The sequence below is a fragment of the Cebus imitator genome, unplaced genomic scaffold, assembly GCF_001604975.1.
Source record: "Cebus imitator isolate Cc_AM_T3 unplaced genomic scaffold, Cebus_imitator-1.0 Scaffold72, whole genome shotgun sequence".
Taxonomy (NCBI): domain Eukaryota; kingdom Metazoa; phylum Chordata; class Mammalia; order Primates; family Cebidae; genus Cebus; species Cebus imitator.
In genome coordinates, this window is record NW_016107387.1 from 4,355,494 (window position 1) to 4,376,213 (window position 20,720).

The 20,720-nt window shown below is 49.2% G+C and overlaps 1 protein-coding gene across 5 annotated transcripts in view; it reads left to right on the forward strand.

Annotated features, from left to right (window-relative positions):
• GAS7 (growth arrest specific 7) overlaps positions 1 to 20,321 on the forward strand; it is a 282,620-nt gene extending 262,299 nt beyond the window's left edge. For all 5 annotated transcript variants that reach the window (XM_017531429.2, XM_017531434.1, XM_017531435.1 and 2 more), the window contains 5 exons: positions 4,843 to 4,971; positions 6,001 to 6,124; positions 11,676 to 11,755; positions 13,271 to 13,369; positions 14,032 to 20,321. In XM_017531429.2, the coding sequence (XP_017386918.1) occupies positions 4,843 to 4,971; positions 6,001 to 6,124; positions 11,676 to 11,755; positions 13,271 to 13,369; positions 14,032 to 14,145 (546 nt within the window). In that variant the 3' untranslated portion in view covers positions 14,146 to 20,321. The remainder of the gene's footprint in view (positions 1 to 4,842; positions 4,972 to 6,000; positions 6,125 to 11,675; positions 11,756 to 13,270; positions 13,370 to 14,031) is intronic.
• The last annotated feature ends 399 nt before the right edge of the window (positions 20,322 to 20,720 follow it).

A 20,720-nucleotide genomic window follows, 5' to 3' on the forward strand; every position in this document is an offset into this window, starting at 1 on the left:
GAATCCTGGTGGCATTTACTCTCCATCAGTAGGATCCCTGATTCTTGATTGTTTAGAGTACTCAATAGGTGGCAAAACCCTCTCCAACGTGATAGTGGTGACATGAGTGGTGTGGATGGCCGTTCAGGATATAACTCATCGCCACCATGGGAGATAGCATCCCCATTTCACAGTGAGAAGGGATGAGGGGCGAGATCACAGCCCACGGCCACACAGCCAGGTGAGCTCAGTCACAAAGGAAGCAAAGGAGAGGACTGAGCCAATGGTAAAGCAGGAAAGGCCATGAAACAAACTCTCAAGCACCAAACAGGGAAGGAAGGGGTGATTTATTTGGCCAGGAGCAGGGCAGCATAGTTGCCTAACAGCCAAGCTCAGCTCACAAAGAAAGTCCCTGCCCTTGTAAAGGCTTACAGCTCTAGAAATTACATGTGAAAGGGTCTTGGGCTTACAACTCTAGAAATTACATGTGAAAGGGTCTTGGGCTTACAGCTCTAGAAATTACATGTGAAAGGGTCTTGGGCTTACAGCTCTAGAAATTACATGTGAAAGGGTCTTGGGCTTACAGCTCTAGAAATAATATGTGAAAGGGTCATGGGCTTACAGCTCTAGAAATTACATGTGAAAGGGTCTTGACCCACGAAATAGGCATGGAGTGGGGGTTTGATCCTATTTAAGTAAAAACAATGCTTTCGGAGAGATTCCTCCATTCCATATCCGTGATATATAGATGGGATTGTGGTCAGCAGTAATGGTCTTATCCTTAACCAGGCTGGCGGCACCAACCGGTCCCTTCTCTGGCTAACTTCTAACTTCTCCTTTTGAGATGCAGTGTAGAAGGCTGAAGGTGATTAAGGGTCTCCTTCCCCAGTGGGAGACGTGGTCCCCAGAGCTTGTCTTCTAACAACACCCCCTATTTGGCAGACCAATGGCATTGAAAACACAGCCTTTTCTTGAGGACCCCTCTGCCCTTCCAGAGGTTGCCAATGGCCCCAGACAACCAAATGCTCAGGACATTTTAAGTCAGCATTCAGGATGCAGGACAGACCTCACCATTCAGCTGATGGGAGGCTCCTGAAGACCCGTCATGCAAAAAGGACTTTGCTACTGCTTCCAGCCTGTCAGTCAGTGTTGGTGGCCTCAGGTGATCATAGCAGCAGCCTAGTAGTTTTATGGAGATCCCTGGAGAAGAACGTGGCTCCAAGGATTTATTTGACTGCCATGAATAATATAGCTCATAATATAGCTCCATATGCTGAAAACCCTTTTTAACGTCTGCTCTGAAAGGCTTATTGAAATTCTGCTCTGAATGCTCTGTGTCAGAGGTAAAAGCTCTTTAAGAAACGCAGTTTTGTTACAGCAATTTTTCTGGTTTTTCTGGTCCACTAGTCAAGCCATTGCTAATAGCAACAGGTTGCTGATGAAATGAGTGTGTTATATACAAAGGAAGTTATACCTGGCGGCTGCTGAAGAAGAGAGGATAGCAGAATTCCTTCTGCCGGTAGAAAATCTCATGTGGTGGAGGCCGTGCTTTCTGTCAGAAGATTTAGGGGACAGGGGAGTCAAGAGACATGAGCTGGAGCTCAGTGCTGTCATCAAGAAGCTCTGTGACCTTGGGCAAGTCACGTAGTTCTCCTGGGGTTTCATTTCTTCACATATGAAATGAAGAATTCAGATCAGTCTCTTTAAACTTATTTGACAGTAATTTACAAATGATGCATTTTACATGAGCATTCAGAACACGTCTGTAGGTATCCACTCCGGTATCTGCACACACACACTCACACATCTGTAGCTGAAACAAATGTTCCATAAAACAGTATTTATTCTCCTACTTAAAATGTACTCTGGTATTTTCTGTTCAAGTCTGGTATTCTCACCAAAAAGCTGGTCCTGGCCCATTAAATCGATTTCACAACTCTTGGCCACACACTGTCTGAAAAATATCAGACTAGACAGTCTCTGAAATTCCTACCAACTTGGAATTTCTCTTGTTCTCTTCTAATGTGTGAGATGAAAAGGAAGAAAAGAGAGTGAGGGTTTTGGAAAGAAAAAACTGATGGGCCCATGACAGGCTGGCCTAAGTCTGCGAGAAACACACTTCCAGGAAGGACTTCTGACTCCTGGTTCCACAAAGATGCTTAAAAGTTAAGAATGAGTCCTAGCCGGGCGCGGTGGCTCATGCCTGTAATCCCAGCAGTTTGGGAGGCTGAGGCGGGAAGATGGAGACCATTCTGAAAGTCAGGAGATCCAAAGTCAGGAGATCGAGACCATCCTGAAACCCCGTCTCTACCAAAAATAAAAAATTAGCCGGGCGTGGTGGCACACACCTGTAGTCCCAGCTACTCAGGAGGCTGAGGCAGGAGAATCCCTTGAGCCCGGGAGGCAGGGGTTGTAGTGAGCCAAGATTGTGCNAAAAAAAAAAAAAAAATACTAAATATACCAGGCTAATCATTTTAAAGAAAAAAATTGTGTCTTTAAATTGTACTTTGTAGAGAGAGGGAAGCTCTAGGCATCCTCACCTATGGAATCTATCACTTCTGAGAGTTAGCAATGTCGTGTTTCCAGAATGTCATTTGAATTTGGGGAAAACTTCTTGGCATATTGGCAGATTCATGGCCTTTTCGTCAGACCAGAGAACCTGAGGCTGGGGTCCAGGAAACCTTAATGTTGAAAACTCTTTCCGGTCATTCCTGGGCATATTAAAGTCTGCAAGTCACTTGCTTTCCACATCCTTAGAGACCCCAGAGTTTCTGAATTAGCAGGCTGAGCTAACTCTCCCAGATTCTCAATCAGGAGCAGGTTCCCTTACAGATTACACAGCTCCTCCTACTCAGCAAATGCCGTATCTATGTACATGGGAAAGGGGTTTATTCGTTCTCATGAGCTCTCAAGATTTTTGTACCATCCTGCAAACTTGCCACCAGATGGGGATGTTTTCCTATACACGGAAGGTTCCTGGGGCTCGGAAAAATAGGACACATTTAACACAAGGAGGAGGGGGTGTTTGGATGGCCAGTTCTCTGTTCATCTTTTGAAGGCCATCTGGTGACAAAGCTGTCTTCTTGTCGCCCAGGGGATTGGGGCTCTGAAGAGTTTGTCATTCTCTCTACAAATACAGAAAGGGCACCCACCCTGCAGCAGCCCTGGCCAGACACTAGGTACAGCAGTGCTCAGACCCGCTTGGAGCTCCCAGTCTTGTGTAAGTCAGTTGCTTAGCATAGGGACACTAAGTCCTGGTGGTCTCCAGAGAAAAATATATTGTACAACAAAAAACTGGCAAGGAGGGAGAGAAGTCACAGAACCCTAGTTGAGATATCACTTGTCCAGGGAAGTTGAGCTGTGCTCCCCAGAGGCACCTCTGAGACAGCTGGAGGCAGATTCGCGGTGGGGGTGGTGGGCATAGGCTGAAGAGGGTTGGTCTGGGAGGCCGATTCCAGGCAGTGGGGCTGGGGGGGTGGCACAGGGCTAGGCTGCCACCTGACTTTGACCACAGCAGGTCCATGTTGATCTTTTTTCCCACAAAATAAATGTGCTCACAACCAAAAAGAACAAATTTTAACGAAAAGTTCTTTTCAAGGGGGGTGGGGTGGGAAAAAGGGAAGGAATAAAAAAGAAAAAAGCTGAAAACCCTGATGCCACCCAGCTCTTCTGACAGCGTATAAACCCTTTCCTCTGGCCCCTGGGATACGGGGGCGGTTCCCTTTGGTGGGGACGGAAAGTGTGCCTGTTCCCCGGGGCAGCCGAGCAAGCTGAGAAAGCCTCCAAGTGTGGTGCAGGAGAGCTGCCCTTGTGAGTTTCCAGCAGGCCTTGAGCAGGTCCCACCATCAGTTCCTCGAGGTTTGGACCCTGTCTGGGTTACCTTTGTATTCTCAGCACCTGGTGTGGAGTAGATGCTCAAGAAATAGGACTGAGCTGAGACTGGCTGACTGGATGGCATTCATTCGACTGTTCTTTACTGGAGCTGCATACTCCGGTTACTGTGCTAAGTGCTTGGGGCCACAGACGCTGATGTGGTTTCTGTCCCCAAAAAGCTCTCCGTTTGGAAAATAAGTGAGAGAAGCACAATAACAAAGCCGTGCAAGAAGCTATGGAATAAAATAAGCATGTGAGGTAATAGATTATTATTTTTTTGAGACTGAGTCTTACTCTGTCACCCAGGCTGGAGTACAGTGGCATGATCTTGGCTTACTGCAGCCTCCGCCTCCCAGGTTCAAGTGATTCTCCTGCCTCAGCCTCCTGAGTAGCTGGGATTACAGGCACCCGCCACCAGGCCCAGCTAATTTGTGTGTGTGTGTGTGTGTGTGTGTGTGTGTGTGTGTGCGCGCGTGTGTATTTTTAGTAGAGATCGGGTTTTACCATGTTGGTCAGTGTGGTCTGAACTCCTGGCCTCGAACTCCTGGCCTCAGGTGATCCACCTGCCTCGGCCTCCCAAAGTGCTGGGATTACAGGCATGAGCTACCACATCCAGCCCATTGATTATTTATTAACTTGATTTAGCTATTCTACAATGTATACATATTTCAAAACAGCATATTGTAAACCATAAATATAGACAGTAAAACATTCTAAAAATAAAATTTAAAAGCTGCAGAAGCTCTAGTTGCTAACCACTCATCCTGTAGACATGTGCGTTGGGGCCTTCTGGGCTAAGGCAACCTGCGTAAGCTGAGACCTGATAGGCAGCCACTTGTCAGGGGCTGTCTCACCTTCCTGCCAGGCCACTGCCCCACACTCACCCTCACCTGCTTGGGGAGGTGGGGGTGCCCCTCCCACCACTCCTCCGTGCCCTGGCTTACAGCCGACGCCCCCAGTCCTGAGTGTGCTGCTCCACCCTCCCAACAGCTTCACAGCGAGGTGGAGAAGCCACTGATGAACTTCCGTGAGAACTTCAAGAAAGACATGAAGAAGTGCGACCACCACATTGCCGACCTTCGCAAGCAGCTCGCCAGCCGCTATGCCTCAGTGGAGAAGGTGAGAGGCCCAGGACGCCGGGCCGGGGCAGGTGTGTCGGGGGCTGCCTGAGAGGGTGGACTGGGAAGCCAGCAGTGGCTGCGTGCGACACGGCGGCGTCTTTGTGTCCAGGTAGGGGAATAGGGGGATGTCCAAGCCTTGTGCCCATGCCTGAGCACCCCCACCCATCCCAGGGCAGATAGGAGCTGCCTCCCTGTGCTGCTCAGATGACCACCCAAAGGGCCAGGGGTGCGACGAGAGGCCGCAGCCACAGTAGGGGGTCGAGTGACTGTGGGTGACCAATTAAACCCCAAGCTTGGCGGTGCTGCGGCTGGTTCACAGGAGGCCCCGTGTTTAAGCCTCACCTGGTAGAGTCCTCCTGACTCAGTCACCTCTTCCATGCTCTCCTTCCTGCTCAGGGACGAGGCAGAGTCCTGGGTGATCTCACCTCAAGGGAGCTGCAGTTCAGCCCTGGAGGGAAGAGAGTGTTCGCCAGGGGCTGATTCCCAGCCTCCAGTGCCTTAGGGAGGAGAAGGGGGCTCACACTGTGGGACACCCTGGGCCCAGCCAGCTGCCTCCACCCAAGGGCTGCGGAGCTGCCAGTGGTGGCCAGAGGAGAAGCAGCAGAGTGAGGGGAGGGAGAGGGTCAAGGTGTGTCCGGCTCTGGAACGGGACGCCTGGTGCTACATCCTATTGAGTGCTGCAGGGAGGTGATACACGTGGCCTTTGTGGTCCCTTCCAAGCAGAGGGGATCTGATTTTAGGACTGCCTGTGTCCCCAGTCTGTATATAGGCTCCACTGGGAAAAAGTCTGAGATATTGATGTAGGATGAGTCCACATGTCGCTGGAAGAGGCAAGGATGAAAGCTGGGTTGTAGCCTCTAACTAGCTGGGTGATGCCGCTCTGGCAGCTGGGCTCCTCTGAAGCACTATGGCATCACCCACACAAACAAGGGGCAAAAGGACTCCAGAGGGAAGCTGGGCTGCATGGCCCATGAGGCCCCCTGGCTCCAAGCTTTACCAGCAGCTTCTCCACGTCCTTGGACCCCAGGCCCGGAAAGCCCTCACAGAGCGGCAGAGAGACCTGGAGATGAAGACGCAGCAACTGGAGATCAAGCTGAGCAACAAGACAGAGGAGGACATCAAGAAGGCGCGGAGGAAGTCCACACAGGCTGGTGAGTGCCGGGCACCCACCTGGCCTGGTCACTGCGCACAGGGGAGATCACTGAGCTGGGAGATGGGGTGACTGGGGAGGGGGCATCTCTCCTTTGCAAGACTGCAGGGGGGAAATTACTTCCCTTGTCTCCCAGGAGGTACCCCCTCTTCTCTTCTCTCTGGCCCACACCCAGGGATCTCAAAGGAAGATACTTCGGGGGTCAGAGGAAGGAAACAGGCCAGGCTAGTTCCAGGCCATGGCAGAGGCTGGACTGCTTACTCCCTCCCTAGTGATGGGTTTTTTTGCACAAGCCCCAGATCTCTGACCAGGAGGTAGACAGACTCCTTTACGTGCTGATTGCTCAGGGCCCGGTCCCTGTTCAGAGCCCACAGAAGTGGACAGTGCACCCAAGCGGCCCACCTCCCCAGGAAGCGATGCTCTGTAGGTTCACCTATGGTGATGGGCACCTGCCCTGGGAACAAAGGCTGACATTTTATTTAAAGAAATAACCAGATTTCAGTGTCTCAGAGTCTCCCAGTCAGTTGGTTTCTGCTTCTACCTAGTGGTAAAAGTTAGCTAATACACAAAAGAAGAAGAGAAGGCCTGGGAGAACCAGTGAAAACCTCCATAACTAGATCTAAAGGAAGCCAAGTTGTACTACACGTGAGGACATGCGTGTTGCCTCTGGAATTACCATGTGTGCTGTAGTATTAGAGTTTGGTCTGTAGGTCACTTTCACCTTAATTTTTGGTGAACCTATTACAATTCACTTCATTATGGAAGAAAGCAACACCTTACATTTGAAAATAAGGTAGGATAGAAATTTAATAAAAAAACAATGTAATAGAAGGACAACATTTATTATACAGATCTATAATGCACAGTAATAAGTTTCTGCATCCAGAAGTAGAAGCCATGGTATATTTGTTGGTAGAGGGAAGGGGGACCCAGAAGGGGAAGAGATCTGTTTAACATTATTAAGTTATTTTAAAAAATAAATTATAGGCCAAGAGCAGTGGCTAACACCTGTAATACCAGCACTTTGAGAGGCTGAGGCAGGAGGATCAATTGAGCCCAGGAGTTCAAGACCAGCCTGGGCAACATAGTGAGACCCCATCTCTACAAAAAACTTTGAAAAAATTAGCTATGCATGGTGATACACACCTGTAGTCTCAGCTACTCAGAAGGCTAAGGTGGAGGATGGCTTAAACCCAGGAGGCTGAGGCTGTAGTGAGCTGTCATCACGCCACTGCACTCCAGCCTGGGTGACAGAGATTCTGCCTCAAAAAAAAAAATGTATTGCAAAAACAGTATGGATACATGGCAAAATATTTTAATCAGCACAGAAGAGTAGAAAATGCTATTCACAGAAATAATCACCATCACTTCCTAGTGTTTTAATTTTTAAATATTTAAATTTATATAAATTGGATCATATAATTTATCTTCTGAACCTATTTAATTAATATGTCCTGGAAATATCTCTTTTTCATTCCTATAAATGTTTTTACCCATCCATTCATGCATTCCAAACTTTTTAATGGTTGGCCAGTGTCGAATTGTGTGATTGTACCCAAATTGATTTCATCATTCCCTTAATTGAGGTCTAGGAGTCATAGATTGTTTGAGTGCTTGCCAGCCAATGGAGCTCTATACCTGCATCTTTGTGGGTGCCTAAGACCAGATCTGCATACAGAGAGAATATAGATGCTGAGTCAAAGGGCATTTATTATTCATCTTGATGGATACTTCCAAATTGCTTTCCAGAGAGAGCACCCGCCTACAGCATCTATGGGATAACACCTGTTCTCTAAATGCTGGTCGTATGTTATCAAGACTTGAAATCGTTAGTGTCTGGGGAAAAATGATATTTTGTATTTAATTTGCTTTTCTCCATAAGCTGGGTTGAGCATATAAAATATACATATAAATCATTTTGCACTTTCTGTGAACTGACTAACGCATATCCTTTCCCCACTGACCATAGATTCTTTATCTATCGGGGAGATGAACGATTGGTCATTTTAATTACTTCCTAGATGGTCATTTGTCTTTTAGTTTTGTTCTTTGTAAATTTTTTTGCTTGTTGATTTTTTTCTTGCTGTTTTTCTGTACAGCAGCATTTCCCATATGAAGCTAGATTTTAGAACTGACTTAGATCTTTTGTTATTTTTTAATCCCCTAGAGGTTTTTTTCTTACTTTTTTTTGTTTGTTTCAGGTGTTTCTTTTTGTTTTTAAAACAGTAAAATATTTAACCCACCAGACATTTATTTTTCCTTACACTGGTGGTCTAACCATATTCCACAGGTTCTTATTTGTGGTGTTTTCATTTCTGCTATTTTTCAATATGTTTTGCTGTTTGGGTTTTCATTTAATCTTTAAGCCAAGAATTGGTTCAAAGAAAATCTTTACCTTTTTATAGGCAAGGGTTTTGTTATTGTTGTTTCCTAATCTTGCTGGGGTTTTTTTACATAGTTTTACTGCATTGTCATCAGATAATACAGTCTCTCCTTCCTGTGGTTGGGAATTATTTTGTGATGAAAGTGACAGTCCTTAGACCTAACTCTAAAACACCGCCTCTTGAGCACTCACTGTGTGCCGGCCTCCATGCTTCACAGCACTGTCTCTTTTGATCAGTACAGTCCCCCTGCAGGGAGGTATTTTTATGCTCTTTACAAGTGAGAAGACTGATGGCAGAGAACATCGGAAACTTCCATGAGGTCCACAGTGATGCAGCGGCGAAGCCAGAATTCAGCCTCCTCTCATTCCAGAGACTCTGCTTGTCGCCATTTTGCTGGCTAGCCTGCTGCTCAGAAAATGCCACCTGTTCTTTCCTTTCATTCCTTTCCTCCCTCTTCCTCATCTTTTCCAAGGCTACTAGAAGGAAGGACATCAGATCCTCAGGGATCGTCATCAGCATCCTCACCACCATAGCCCATGTTATTTGGTTATCTATGCCCATCTCTACTCTAAGTACTTTCTAGATACTGGCATATTTATTCCTCATAACAACTTGGCGAAGGCACAATCATCATCTGCATCTGTACTTCATCCCCAGATGAAGAAACAGAGGCATGGGTAGGTTAATTGACTTGTCTACGATTACACAGATAATAAGTAGTTGAGCTAGGGTGACAGCAAAGGCATTCTTATCCCACAGTCCCTGATCTTAGCTGATACTATTCGAAAAGATCCAATTTCTTTTTTGCTTGTTTGGGTTTTTTTTTTTTTTTTTTTTTTTTTTTTTTTTTTTTTGAGAAGGAATCTCGCTCTGTCACCAGGCTGAAGTGGAATGGCGCAATCTTGGCTCGCTGCAACCTCCACCTCCAGGGTTCAAGCGATTCTCCTCCTTAGCCTCCCGAGTAGCTAGGACTACAAGCACACACCACCACGCCCAGCTAATTTTTGTACTTTTTTAGTGAAGACGGCATTTCACCATGTTGGCCAGGATGGTCTCGATCTCTTGACCTCATGATCTGCCCGCCTCAGCCTCCCAAAGTGCTGGGATTACAGGCATGCATCCCCATGTCTGTCCCAGAAACGTCCAATTTGAAGCTCTTGGGCTGCCCTAGGGAGAAGGCACAGCCTCCTTCACCTACTCTGTTTCCCAATGCTGTGGAAGTTCCTGAAGCAGTTTCTCAAAATCAGGATTGCCACACAGGGCTCACAGAGTTTCACAGTGTACATGCATGGAGCAGCATGCCACTCTCCTCCTCGGCCAGCAGGAGCTCTTGGTGGAAATGCATCTGTAGTCCAATATCCACTTTCTTCTCTCTGGTTCAGTGTTTCTTGGAATCAGGATCCAGTCATTGGTCTTGAACCCAGAACAAAATGAATAAATTCCTTGGTGTGGGCTCTGTTAGCCAAGGCACAGTGCTTGCCTTTGGTGTGTGACGCAGCTAGGGGCCTGGTTCGAACCTAGGCCTTGGGTATGGAGGCATAACCTTCCCTGTTCTTTTTTTTTTTTTTTTTTTTAAAGACAGAGTTTTGCTCTTGTTGCCAGGCTGGAGTGCAATGGCGTGATTTCGGCTCATGGCAACCTCCGCCTCCTGGATTCAAGCGATTATCCTGCCTCAGCCTCTCCAGTAGCTGGGATTACAGGCTTGTACCGCTATGCCTGACTAATTTTTTGTATTTTTAGTAGAGATGGGGTTTCACCATGTTGATCAGGCTGGTCTTGAACTCCTGACCTTGTGATCTGCCTGCCTCAGCCTCCCAAAGTACTGGGATTACAGGTGTGAACCACCACACCCAGCCCCTTCCTTGTTCTCTTTGACTTCCCTATCAGAGTACCTATGAGCATCAGCGGTGATGCTACAGGAGTAACTTGGACTCTCCTCAAACTACGAAATTCCAATCTCGCATTCTGCTTCTAGAATTACTACAGAAAATCACTTCACTTTGGGATTCACTCATGAGCTTTTTGCATCATGAGCAAAGATCATGATGCCTTCCTCTTGCTGGAGCCCTGTGAAGATGAGGAAGCTACACTGAGACAGAGCTGTGCACAAGAGCTGTGCTTCTCCGCCTGCCATGTGCACATGCATCACCCGAGCTGCTTGTAAAAATGCAGTCTCTGATTCAGTAGGTCTCGGATCTGCCCTGGGTTTCTGAATTTCTAGCCAACCCCAGGGGATACAGGTGCCCCTGGCCCACAGACTGATTTGTGTAGCAAGGTTCCAAGGTGCTGGGACGCTTACTCATGTTGGCAATTACATTGTGGTGCGTTTTCGTTTGAATTACAAAATGTTCCAAACATGCTTATGATAACAGAAAGTAATAGATTAGTCATAAAGATTTAATAGTTATGTTTAGCTCTTTCTGTGATGAAATAAAATGCAATAGAAGGAACTGATTCCTGCCCACTCACCCTTTCTCCGTTTCCCAAAGGGCCACTCTCCTGAAGTTGGTGTGTGCAGGTCCAGTGCGTGTTTTAGTCTGTGACTACAGATGCTGCTTTTGTGTTTCAGAAGGACATCTTGCAGTGTCTTCATGCACACATACACACACACACACACACACACACACACACACACACACTCTGCAAACTTATCTTCCTTAATTCTTCTTCATACCAAATTGTGTGTGACATGTTTTAACTGATCTGGATTCCCCAGTGTAAAATAAAACTGCCATCTTTAGAAAGGGAAACATTTCTTGGGCTCATGAAAGGATCGGGGGTCCTTGGAATACCCTACACACACACACACACCATCCTGAATCCTTACAAAATGTTTGAAACATACATAAGATAACAGAAATTAATAGACTAGTCATAAAGATTTAATAGTTATATTCGCCTATCTTTCTGTGATGAAATAAAATGTAATAGGAGGACTATCTGGGGTCAGGCTTCAGGTGGACACCTGAGCTGGTTTCTCATGGGGCTGGGTTGCCTCTTCCTGCCCTGGCTCTGCTTTCTTCTTCCTACTGCCATCCCTTTTCCAACTTTCCAGTGGCCACCGTGACCCCGGGGAAAGGTGAAGGCTTGGCTATGGGGCACAGGCTGGGGCACGGAGTAATGGCAAGGATGGGATGGATCATGATGGTGACTGTGGTCTTTTTCCAGGAGACGACCTCATGCGCTGTGTGGACCTCTACAACCAGGCCCAGTCCAAGTGGTTTGAAGAGATGGTGACCACCACACTGGTAAGTGGTCACGGATGTGTGGACATGGCGGTGCAGGGGCTCACGCAGAGCAGCCCCTGGTGATGGTTGGTGAGCACGGGGAGGAAGGGGTGGAGTGACCCTAGATATGGTCATCAAATCTACTTCAGCGTTGGGGTCGAAACCTCAGTCCGAGCCAGCTTATGTGGTTACACATCTCTGCCCCAGCATTTCCTAGCTGTGTGGACGTGGGCACCGTTGGGTTGGGTGTGGCTACATCCTTCTCAGCCTGTCCCCTGAGAGGTCAGGGTCAACTGAGGACTCTCCCCAACTAAGTGGACAATGGCCTCTTTAGGAAAAACAGCCAAGCTATAGGAAGAGAGGACCCCCCCACCTCCCGCCACACACGCACACGCATGCACACACAGGTCTTCAATAGGAGATCCTTGCAAGGTGGCTGGATGGCTGAGATTGGAGCTACACAGGAGGGTGGGGGGAGGCCCCTGACCAAGGGCGAACAACAGGTCGTAGGGCCGATGATGCTCTCCTGAGTATTTCTTGTAAAGGGGGCAGCATCTCCTTATCGGTCAGCACCTGCCTGAGTGGACAGTGAAATGTGACTGGTGCTTGGGCCAGATGGGCCAGGAGACATTATGCCAGGTGCTCATCGGATCAACCCACAGCCTAAAGCCACCTCCTGCCCATCCAGCACAGGACTAACCAGCTGCCTTCCCCAGGTGTCAGCCCACCAGAGCAGATTAGAGGCCTCCACCAGGGACAGTGACCTAGTTTTCCTCCTGGTTAATCTAATTAAGCCCCCTGCTTTACTCCCCTTTCTGTTTAATCACCTGGGCAGTGACCTAGTTGTATACAGAATAACAGCCTGATCCCCTAGATCCCAAAGACACAAAACCATCTAGAAACCAAAGGATAGGCCCCTTCCCCTCTTCCCTTTGACAAAGGCTGCTCCTCGTGGAGTCCTGTCTGCCTCCCTGGCCTGGCCCCTATTGCGGCCACAGCACTAGGCGTGGGCAGAGGAAGGGAGGCTGCTCCGCAGAGGCCCAGGAACAAGGTCCCCGGAATGTGTGGCATGGAGCTCCCACATGTGTCCCCCTGCTGCACCCCATCAGGGCACCACAGCTAGGGCTGCCTGGGTGCAGTGTCATGAGTGACAGCCCGATGGACCCTGGTTTAAATCCCGTCCCTCCCATAATTCCGTATCGCTTTGAGTGAGCTGTGGTGTCTCTCTGGGTGTTAGCTCCCTTGCTTGGAGAATAGAGATGATGACAGAAATGATCTCTTAAAATGGTAATGAGGACAATTAAGGAATACACATAAAGCCCTCAGCACTGTGCCTGGCGGAGCAGGCTTTCGGGAAGTAAAACAGCAGCCGTGCTGTCATCATCTTCACCTTCACCCTGGACACGGGGCACGCTCTTCATGAGACCCCAGAGAGCCAGATGGGGTAGGATGTCCGCAGCCAGTGTGGTCTTGGTGGGAAAACCCCAAAGTAGAGGGGACGTGCTCAGAGCTCTGTGGCCTTTGCTTTCTCGGCAGGAACTAGAGCGGCTGGAGGTGGAGAGGGTGGAGATGATCAGGCAGCATCTGTGCCAGTACACGCAGCTGCGGCATGAGACAGACATGTTCAACCAAAGCGTGAGTTTCCGGCCCTGTGGGGCTCCCGGGCGGCACAGGGCCTGCGGAGAGCCACCCGGCGCTAGGCCGTGGCAGGTGAAGTGACCGCTGCAAGGAATCTGTCTAAAGGTGGGCAGTGGGCAGATGCTCTGGCCTAGGAGTGGCCTCTTGGGTTGGACCTGTCCAGATTGTCCTGGACGTCTGTGTGAATCTGCCCCTGGTACGTGAAGTGGACGTACGTGAGCTGTTAACCTGAGGAGAAAGAAGCTCATGATAATTCCAGTAGCCAAAGACATTATTAAATTTCTTACAAAATAACGTAAAAACAACTTCCAGAAATCTTCAGAATACCTAAAGCCAGAGTTGTCTTTGCCCTGTTCTCTGGTGGTAAATGTGGGGTGAAATGGAGAAAGGGGTCACAGACCTTGAGCCTTTAAGGCCCTCGTGGCCTCTCCTCCAGGCCTGGGGCCTGGCAGTATGAGAAGCAGGGTCAGGATGTGTCCTGGGCTCCCCGTTCACAGCCCTCTGCATGTTTGTCCCTCAGATGGGCCTCCCCTGGGACCCAGAGCCCTCTAGGGAGGCTGCTCTGACAGACACGAAGGCGAGGACGGCATGTCTCCAAGGAGACCTCCCCAGCTTGGCCACCATCTCTCACAATGTTGCGTCTTCTCTGTCTCTTGCAGACAGTCGAGCCCGTGGATCAGCTGCTTCGAAAAGTGGACCCTGCCAAAGACAGGGAGCTCTGGGTCAGAGAGCACAAGACGGGCAACATCCGCCCTGTGGACATGGAGATCTAGACGGGCCTGTGCAGCTTTGGGGGGTCCTGCCGGGGAGAGGGGCTGGGCTCCCACCATGGGGCCTGTGCTGAGTGGACGCCCCCCTCCCTCTCTCCTGGGCCACTGAGGAGAGGGGAGAGAGCTGGTGATTCCAAAAGGGTGACCCGGACAGCCCAGCTGGGGGCTCTCCCATATTCCCAGGCCCAGAAGACAGACCCACAGCCCTGCCCTTGTCTCTGAGGCTGAAGGCCCCCGACTCCTGTGCTGTGCTTGCCACTCTGAAACAAACAGGCTGGAACTTTATGGTCCCTGCTGAGCTCTGTAGGGGTCACCATCAAATGCTTGTGCCCTGGAAGCCCCAAGGCTCTTCCTCCAGCTGGCACCCTTGTCTCCAGGGTTTTGGAGAATCAGGGGAGGGACATCTCTGTCTCTAAGCCAGGTGTCAGGATCAGAATCGTGGATAGCAGGTGCCATTCAGCTCCCAGCCGCACCCAGAATCCTTTGCAGCCCTCCTCCTTTATTTTTTTTTCCCATTGCATTCTGGGAGCCCATGTCCGGCTTTCTCGGCCACACATTCATCATCAGGGGTTTTAGGAGGAAGGCTTGGCTCCTGTTTTCCCAGACCCACCCTGCCTGGAGAGGTCAGGATGGAACTACCTCATTCGGCAAATTAGCCCCAAATCGAGCGCTGAATCATGTCTCCTATGAGATCAGGCGCCATCTGTAAAGTCTCCTCTGGAAACGCCAATCCACCCTTCCCTCAGCTGCTTCCTCGGGGAAGCCCCTGTCCCCACCCTGTCACCCCTTCCCAGTCTCATTAGAGGAAGCTTTCCAAAGTTCTCAAGTTATCAAGACCTCATCCAGCTCGTCCAAAGGCTTCAGGGATAGACATGAACCAGCTCGTCTCGGAGGCCAGCAAGCTGGGGCCTGTCCACCATGGTGCCCTCTGCACCTTTGGGCTGCCCTGGCCCCCACCCTCCCAGGCTGCCCACCATGGGCTTGTAATGGGGCTGGGTCAGTCCTACATGGGAGACGGGTCAGGCACGTCTCTGCCATCCCCCAGATGGCTGTGTCTTCTTGTGCATGGCAGGGCTGGGACTGCTGTCCCTTGTATGGTTTTCTCTCACTGGTGGGCACTGGACAGGCATCACAGATGCTCTTGTGGCCATACTAGGTTGCCGCCCTCCAGGCAGTGTCCTGCCTCCTTGGCTTCTAGCTCCTTCTGCACATTCCAGAGCCCTGCACCAAGCCCTCCTTTCCCACCCTCCATCTTCCATTCCCTGGAAGAGTCTGGTCCGAGTGTGACTTAGGAAGCTTTCAGTGCTGCCGTTGGGTCCAGCTCATTGTGTCTCCCGTTCTCTGCCACAGCAAACACATTCTCTACCACGTCAGTCTAGAGAGTCAGCCCGAGGGGCTGGGAGAAGCATGAGCGAGGGCCGGATTCTAGTCGGGAACCCATTCCCTGGAAATCCATCTTTCTTCATCCTTCCCATTGACCACTTTGGGTTTGACCTGCACATCTGTAATGAGGGCAGAATTCAACAAGCACAACACTGGTCTTTCAGACTCATGTGCTAGAAACTGATGACTCATTAATCTCGAATCTTTTGGCCCCTCTGTCATCGAATGAGAATTGCCTTGTAGTTCACATTAGAAAAAATGCCCAGCATACTAAAGTAAACCAAACGTTGTCACTTTTCTTTTGTTCTTGAAACACTGCAACCAAAAAGTCCAGCTCAAAGGCCTTCACCAACATGAAGACCGCCTGGTAGGATCTGTCCATGGCATGGGGAATCACTCTGTCCAGATCTGGGGTTGGGTCATGACACCAGCTGCCAATTTTAGAATATTATTTCTTGGTTTCTTTATGAAAAATGGGTGCTAGTGGTAATTGCTTTGTGGCTTAGTAAACTACTTTGTGGATGATTTCCAAACATTCAAAACCAATAGCCTTGTTATGAACACAGATATTTTGAGTATGATACGGCTCATTGACTTTTCCATTTCCATCTGAGGATTCCAGAGTCCTTGGTTCATCCCTGGGATGGAGTGAGCTCTCTTGTGTCTTCCAGGGTAGCTCAAGTTGGCCCAGTTTGGGCCAGTCCATTTTCGGAGGTCACTCTTTCCCCCTCATCCCCTCATCACCTTCTCTTTAACCCCTTCATGTCCGTCCTTCCTTTCTTCCCTCTGTTATTCATTCATCAAGCAAGTTAAAGGGATTGTGCTAAGATCTAATCTGAGGACACCATACGGCCCTGTCATCAGGGAAGCCCATGATCTCTCGTTTTCAGGGTCCTTACAGGTCAGTAGCCTTGGCATTCACATATAGGTACTCTGCAGAATTTAGGTTTTCAGAGGTAAGTCTATTGTGCTGATTAATATCCATTCATTTATTCAGCGAATGCGCAAGACAAGCCAGGCATGCTGAGAAGTGATGCTGTAGTTGCGTGTAAGAGGGGTGCTCTTCCCCTCTCCTGTGTTCTCCACGTAACGGGGGAGAGTATAATAAGAACATTGTACCCTCCCCACACTTAACCCTCTGGGATTCTTTATTATAATATAAACTGCTCTGGGACAGTTACCTGTTGGATGGAAGGTAGACAGAAACAAGATCTTAATCACCTGGTCCCCAGACCCTCACAGCTCATATCCAGCTTGAATTTCAGAAATGCCTTTGTTTGCTGTGAATAACTCTTTACAAATGAGCAAGGGAAGCCCAAGGATAGCCAGCGAGGTTGTGAAGTGGCCAGTGAATTGAGAGCAGGGCTGGAGTCGACAGTCCAGGCCCCCTACCCCTATGAACAGGGGCCCCTTTCTGGTTGGAATCAAAAGTAGGCAGGTCTGGGCTGTTCTTAAGAACATCCATATTTCATTTCTGAGAACAAGTCACCCCCTTCTATCTGCCTCCACCCAGGAGACTGGTGCACAAGATGTGTTTGTGAAAGCCTAATTTAAAATGAAGAGGAAAAAAAAATCCTGACGCCAATTGTTTTCAAAGTGAGTTGGTTGCTATGACAACCTCCAGGAAGGGCCACTTGTTACCCTCTCTTCTTTCTAGTGCTTTCCATCAGTAGCAACGCATAGGCCACTTGAGCCATGGGGACCCTTGAGGTTCTGCTAGTAGGACCACCCTGGGCCTCCTTTCACCTCCACTCAGCACCCTGTTGGCCAAGGAAAATTTCTGCAGTGGGGCCTTTGGTCAGGGTTGGTAATCAGCCGGGCACACTGAAAGTGTACCAACGAATTCACCCACCAGGAGTTTGTTTCTCTACCCTTTGTGAAAACCCATCAATTACTAGATTAGTGGATGGATGCATAAAAATCTGGGCTGAGCCAAAGTCCCTTTTGGAAATACAAGCCATAAAATTGGAAGGGCATCAGAGACCTTGGCTTGTTTAGGTGATTTTTACTTCCAGCTGCAGGTAGTCTTGGCAAGGAGCATTTAAACAGACGGCTACAGATGCGCTCATTGTGTGGGGTGCAGATCAGATGCCCGCCCACATCTCCTGGGCATAGTCTCGTCCCATAATCCTTCCCACCCCTAAGAGGCTCATCGCCATCATCTTTTCCCAGGTTTATTGAGGTATGATTGACATCCGGTACAATCCACCCTTTGGAAATAGACGGTTCTGTGAATTTTGACCAATTTCGCGTCTTGTGACCACCAACAGCAACCTATTTTTATCACTCCAAAAACTTCCCTCTTCCTACCCTCTTTCCCTGGCAACCCTCATTGGTGATCTGATCCTATAATTTTGCCTCTTCTAGAATGTCATATAGGTGGAGTCACACCGATGTAGCCTTTTGAGTCTGCCATCCTTCCCTCAGCTTAACGCTTTTGAGTCTCTCATGATGTGTGCGTGCAGTTCGTTCCTTCTCGTTGCCGGGAAGTCTTTCATTGCATGAGTGCACTACTCTGCTTCTTTAGCTTTACACTGAGCCATTTTCCCTGGAAGTTCTTGGCCCAGGGTCTTCAACTTGTTTGCACGACCACTTCCAGCTTGCTGCTTCCTTCGGCTCCCCCAGGCTCCTCCTCTGCATGCCAGCTGTGCCCACAAGCGGTTCTTAGGGCTCACACTTGCCTTTTTGGCTCGTGGTGGATTTTTGATAGAGCAGAAAGCAGCCAGGGATGGTAGGGGAAGGGATGGATGGGCACTCAGTTGCTGCTCATGTCTGCTGCAACCTGAAGTTAGCATCTCAGCCAATAGATCCTCTCCCTTCTGGGACCCACGCTTCAGTGTCACACAGTCCTTGGCATGTATTGAGCGTTGCAGGCTTCAAAAGATGAACAGAAGCAGCATGGATGAGAAGCCTGGGGCTGGCCCTGGGGCTCATCACGACGCTTTCCTAGAGCTGTTGCTTCCTCTGCAAGCTGAGGGTGTTTGTTCTAGATGAGTGTCTCAGGCCACCAGCGACTGCATGCACCTCCTCCCCTTTTCATTTCCAGTGATGTGCCCTGTGCACATATGTGTTCATGCTGTGTCTAGCTCTCATCTGCACAGTCGTGCGTAGAATTGCCTCAAGTCCTGGTGAGAGAGCGAGAGATGCCTTGGCACTTTTCCATTTAGACTCAAATGGAGCTAAAATTAAGAGTTGTGAGCTGTTAAGAATGAGGTAGTTTCTCCTAGGACCCCCCAAAGAAAGTGCAAGTAATGACCGTTTGGGTCTCATTCACCGGTCTTGGATGGTACGTTCTGAAGTCTGCTCCCCAGAAGGCAGGACAGGCGTGAAGCTGGAGTCCTTGTCGCAGCTGGAGCGTTTCTCAGCTGGTGGTCACACAGCCTGGCCTGTGTCTGCACTCCACTGGATGGTGGTTCATGGTGGCAGGGACAGGACCACACCCAGCTAAGGCCAGGCCAGACTGAATGTTACCCCCGAGGTAAACACTCCTCTAAGCTGTCTCTTGTTCATGCCCCCTGCTCAGTGAAAGGTGTGCCCCGAGGCCATCTGGGTACCTCTCTATGCAAACCAGACATTTCTGGATCAAGGCCAGGTGAAGACGGGGGCCGGGAAGCCAGAGCTACCAGGGCCTCAAGGAAAGGAGCCAAGGATGCTGCTGGGACTCTGCTGGGTTCAATTTTGCCGGGGAGGATTCTTGTCTACCCCTCAGGAGTATTTCTGTTGAGGCTTTCCTGGAGGTGAAGAACCAATTCCTATAAAAAGTTTTCAGGAAGTTAAATCCTATCTTGTTTTTATTTTTTATTTTTTCAGCAGGTTAGAGTGAGAATCAGAGGACAAAAATCAATCTGCTTCTCCCAACTTTCTAAATGCTGGGGTATGGCTGTCAGGAGGCTCTGTTGGGAGGTGTCTCGGGGTGGGCTAGGGTTGGGGCGAAGGCCTTTGGAGATTGCGTGTGGTGTTCGGGACTGTTTCTTGGGGTTTGAGGGAAACTTCTAGTGGGATTGCAGTGGAATGTAAAGAGGTCAGGGCACATGGGTGCTCTGTTAGGGTGGGGTGACTCGGAGACCTAGAGGGAGAGCCTGCTGTGCAAGGGAAGAGCAAGGACTGGCCCTGTTCTGCTGCCTCCTTTGTCCCATAACCTGAAGTTAAGTCACATCCCCTGTTGGGACCTCTGTGCACTCATCTGTCAAGTGGGGACACTTCCCTTCCAGCATCACCTGCAGCAGACGGGCTCTCGGGAGTCGTGGGTTCCAGGCAGCCGTGTGGACCCAGGGACAGACATTCAAAGGGACATCAGCCATCCTTGGTGACAGGGGCCCCGACGTAGCATCCCTTCCCTTCCCTTAGGAAGGAGATGACTGGAGGCATCCCCTTCACAGACACAAGCACATCGGCAAACCCTATGAGAGTGGAATTTTCTAACAAAATAAACTTGCTCGTTTGATCTGTTTTCTGTAACTTTTGCTAAATACTTTATACATTTTTCATGTTAAAGAGCCGTGTCTCCCGCCAGCACACCCCACCCTGGTATGAATGTGTTCCCTCCACATTGTATATCCTTCCACCCTCTGGCTGCCTAGATTAGTAAATAAAATTGATGTAATATAATTTATAAGTAACACTGTTGAAACCCTGATCCCAGTGGAGGCTGTAGCCCACCCTCCCCTGCGCCGCCCTGTTATCGCATTTGTGTGTATTAATGCTGAAGAATTAAATGTTTAAAGAGTTTAAATTTTGAAGGCGTTTGCTATATATAATTGTCCTGCATTATTATAAAGAGTTTTCAGGAAGTTAAATCCCATGTTGTTTTTTTCTTCGGCTCTGTGTGTATACTTGAGATGCTTAGATTCATCCCATATAAAATAAACTCTCCAGAGGCACTGGGTTCCCCTGGGCGACCCTCTTTCCTGGAGGGTTGCCACGTTCTCCGTGTGACCTGTCTCAGCATTCCTCCCAGGCTCTCAAGATTGGTGGTGATTTCACCTCTGATGACTTAGTGGGAGACAAAGGGCACCTGGACACTGGCGCCGAGATGGATGCTATGTTCCTGGCCTCAGGCCCCTCCCCCTGGGAACTTCCTGTCTCTGTGGGCTCCAGTCCTCTGCCTCCCTCCTGTCTCTGGGGCTACTGGTTGTTTCTTTTCTCATCCCTGCCATCCATTCATTTGTGTGTATATATATATATATATATATATA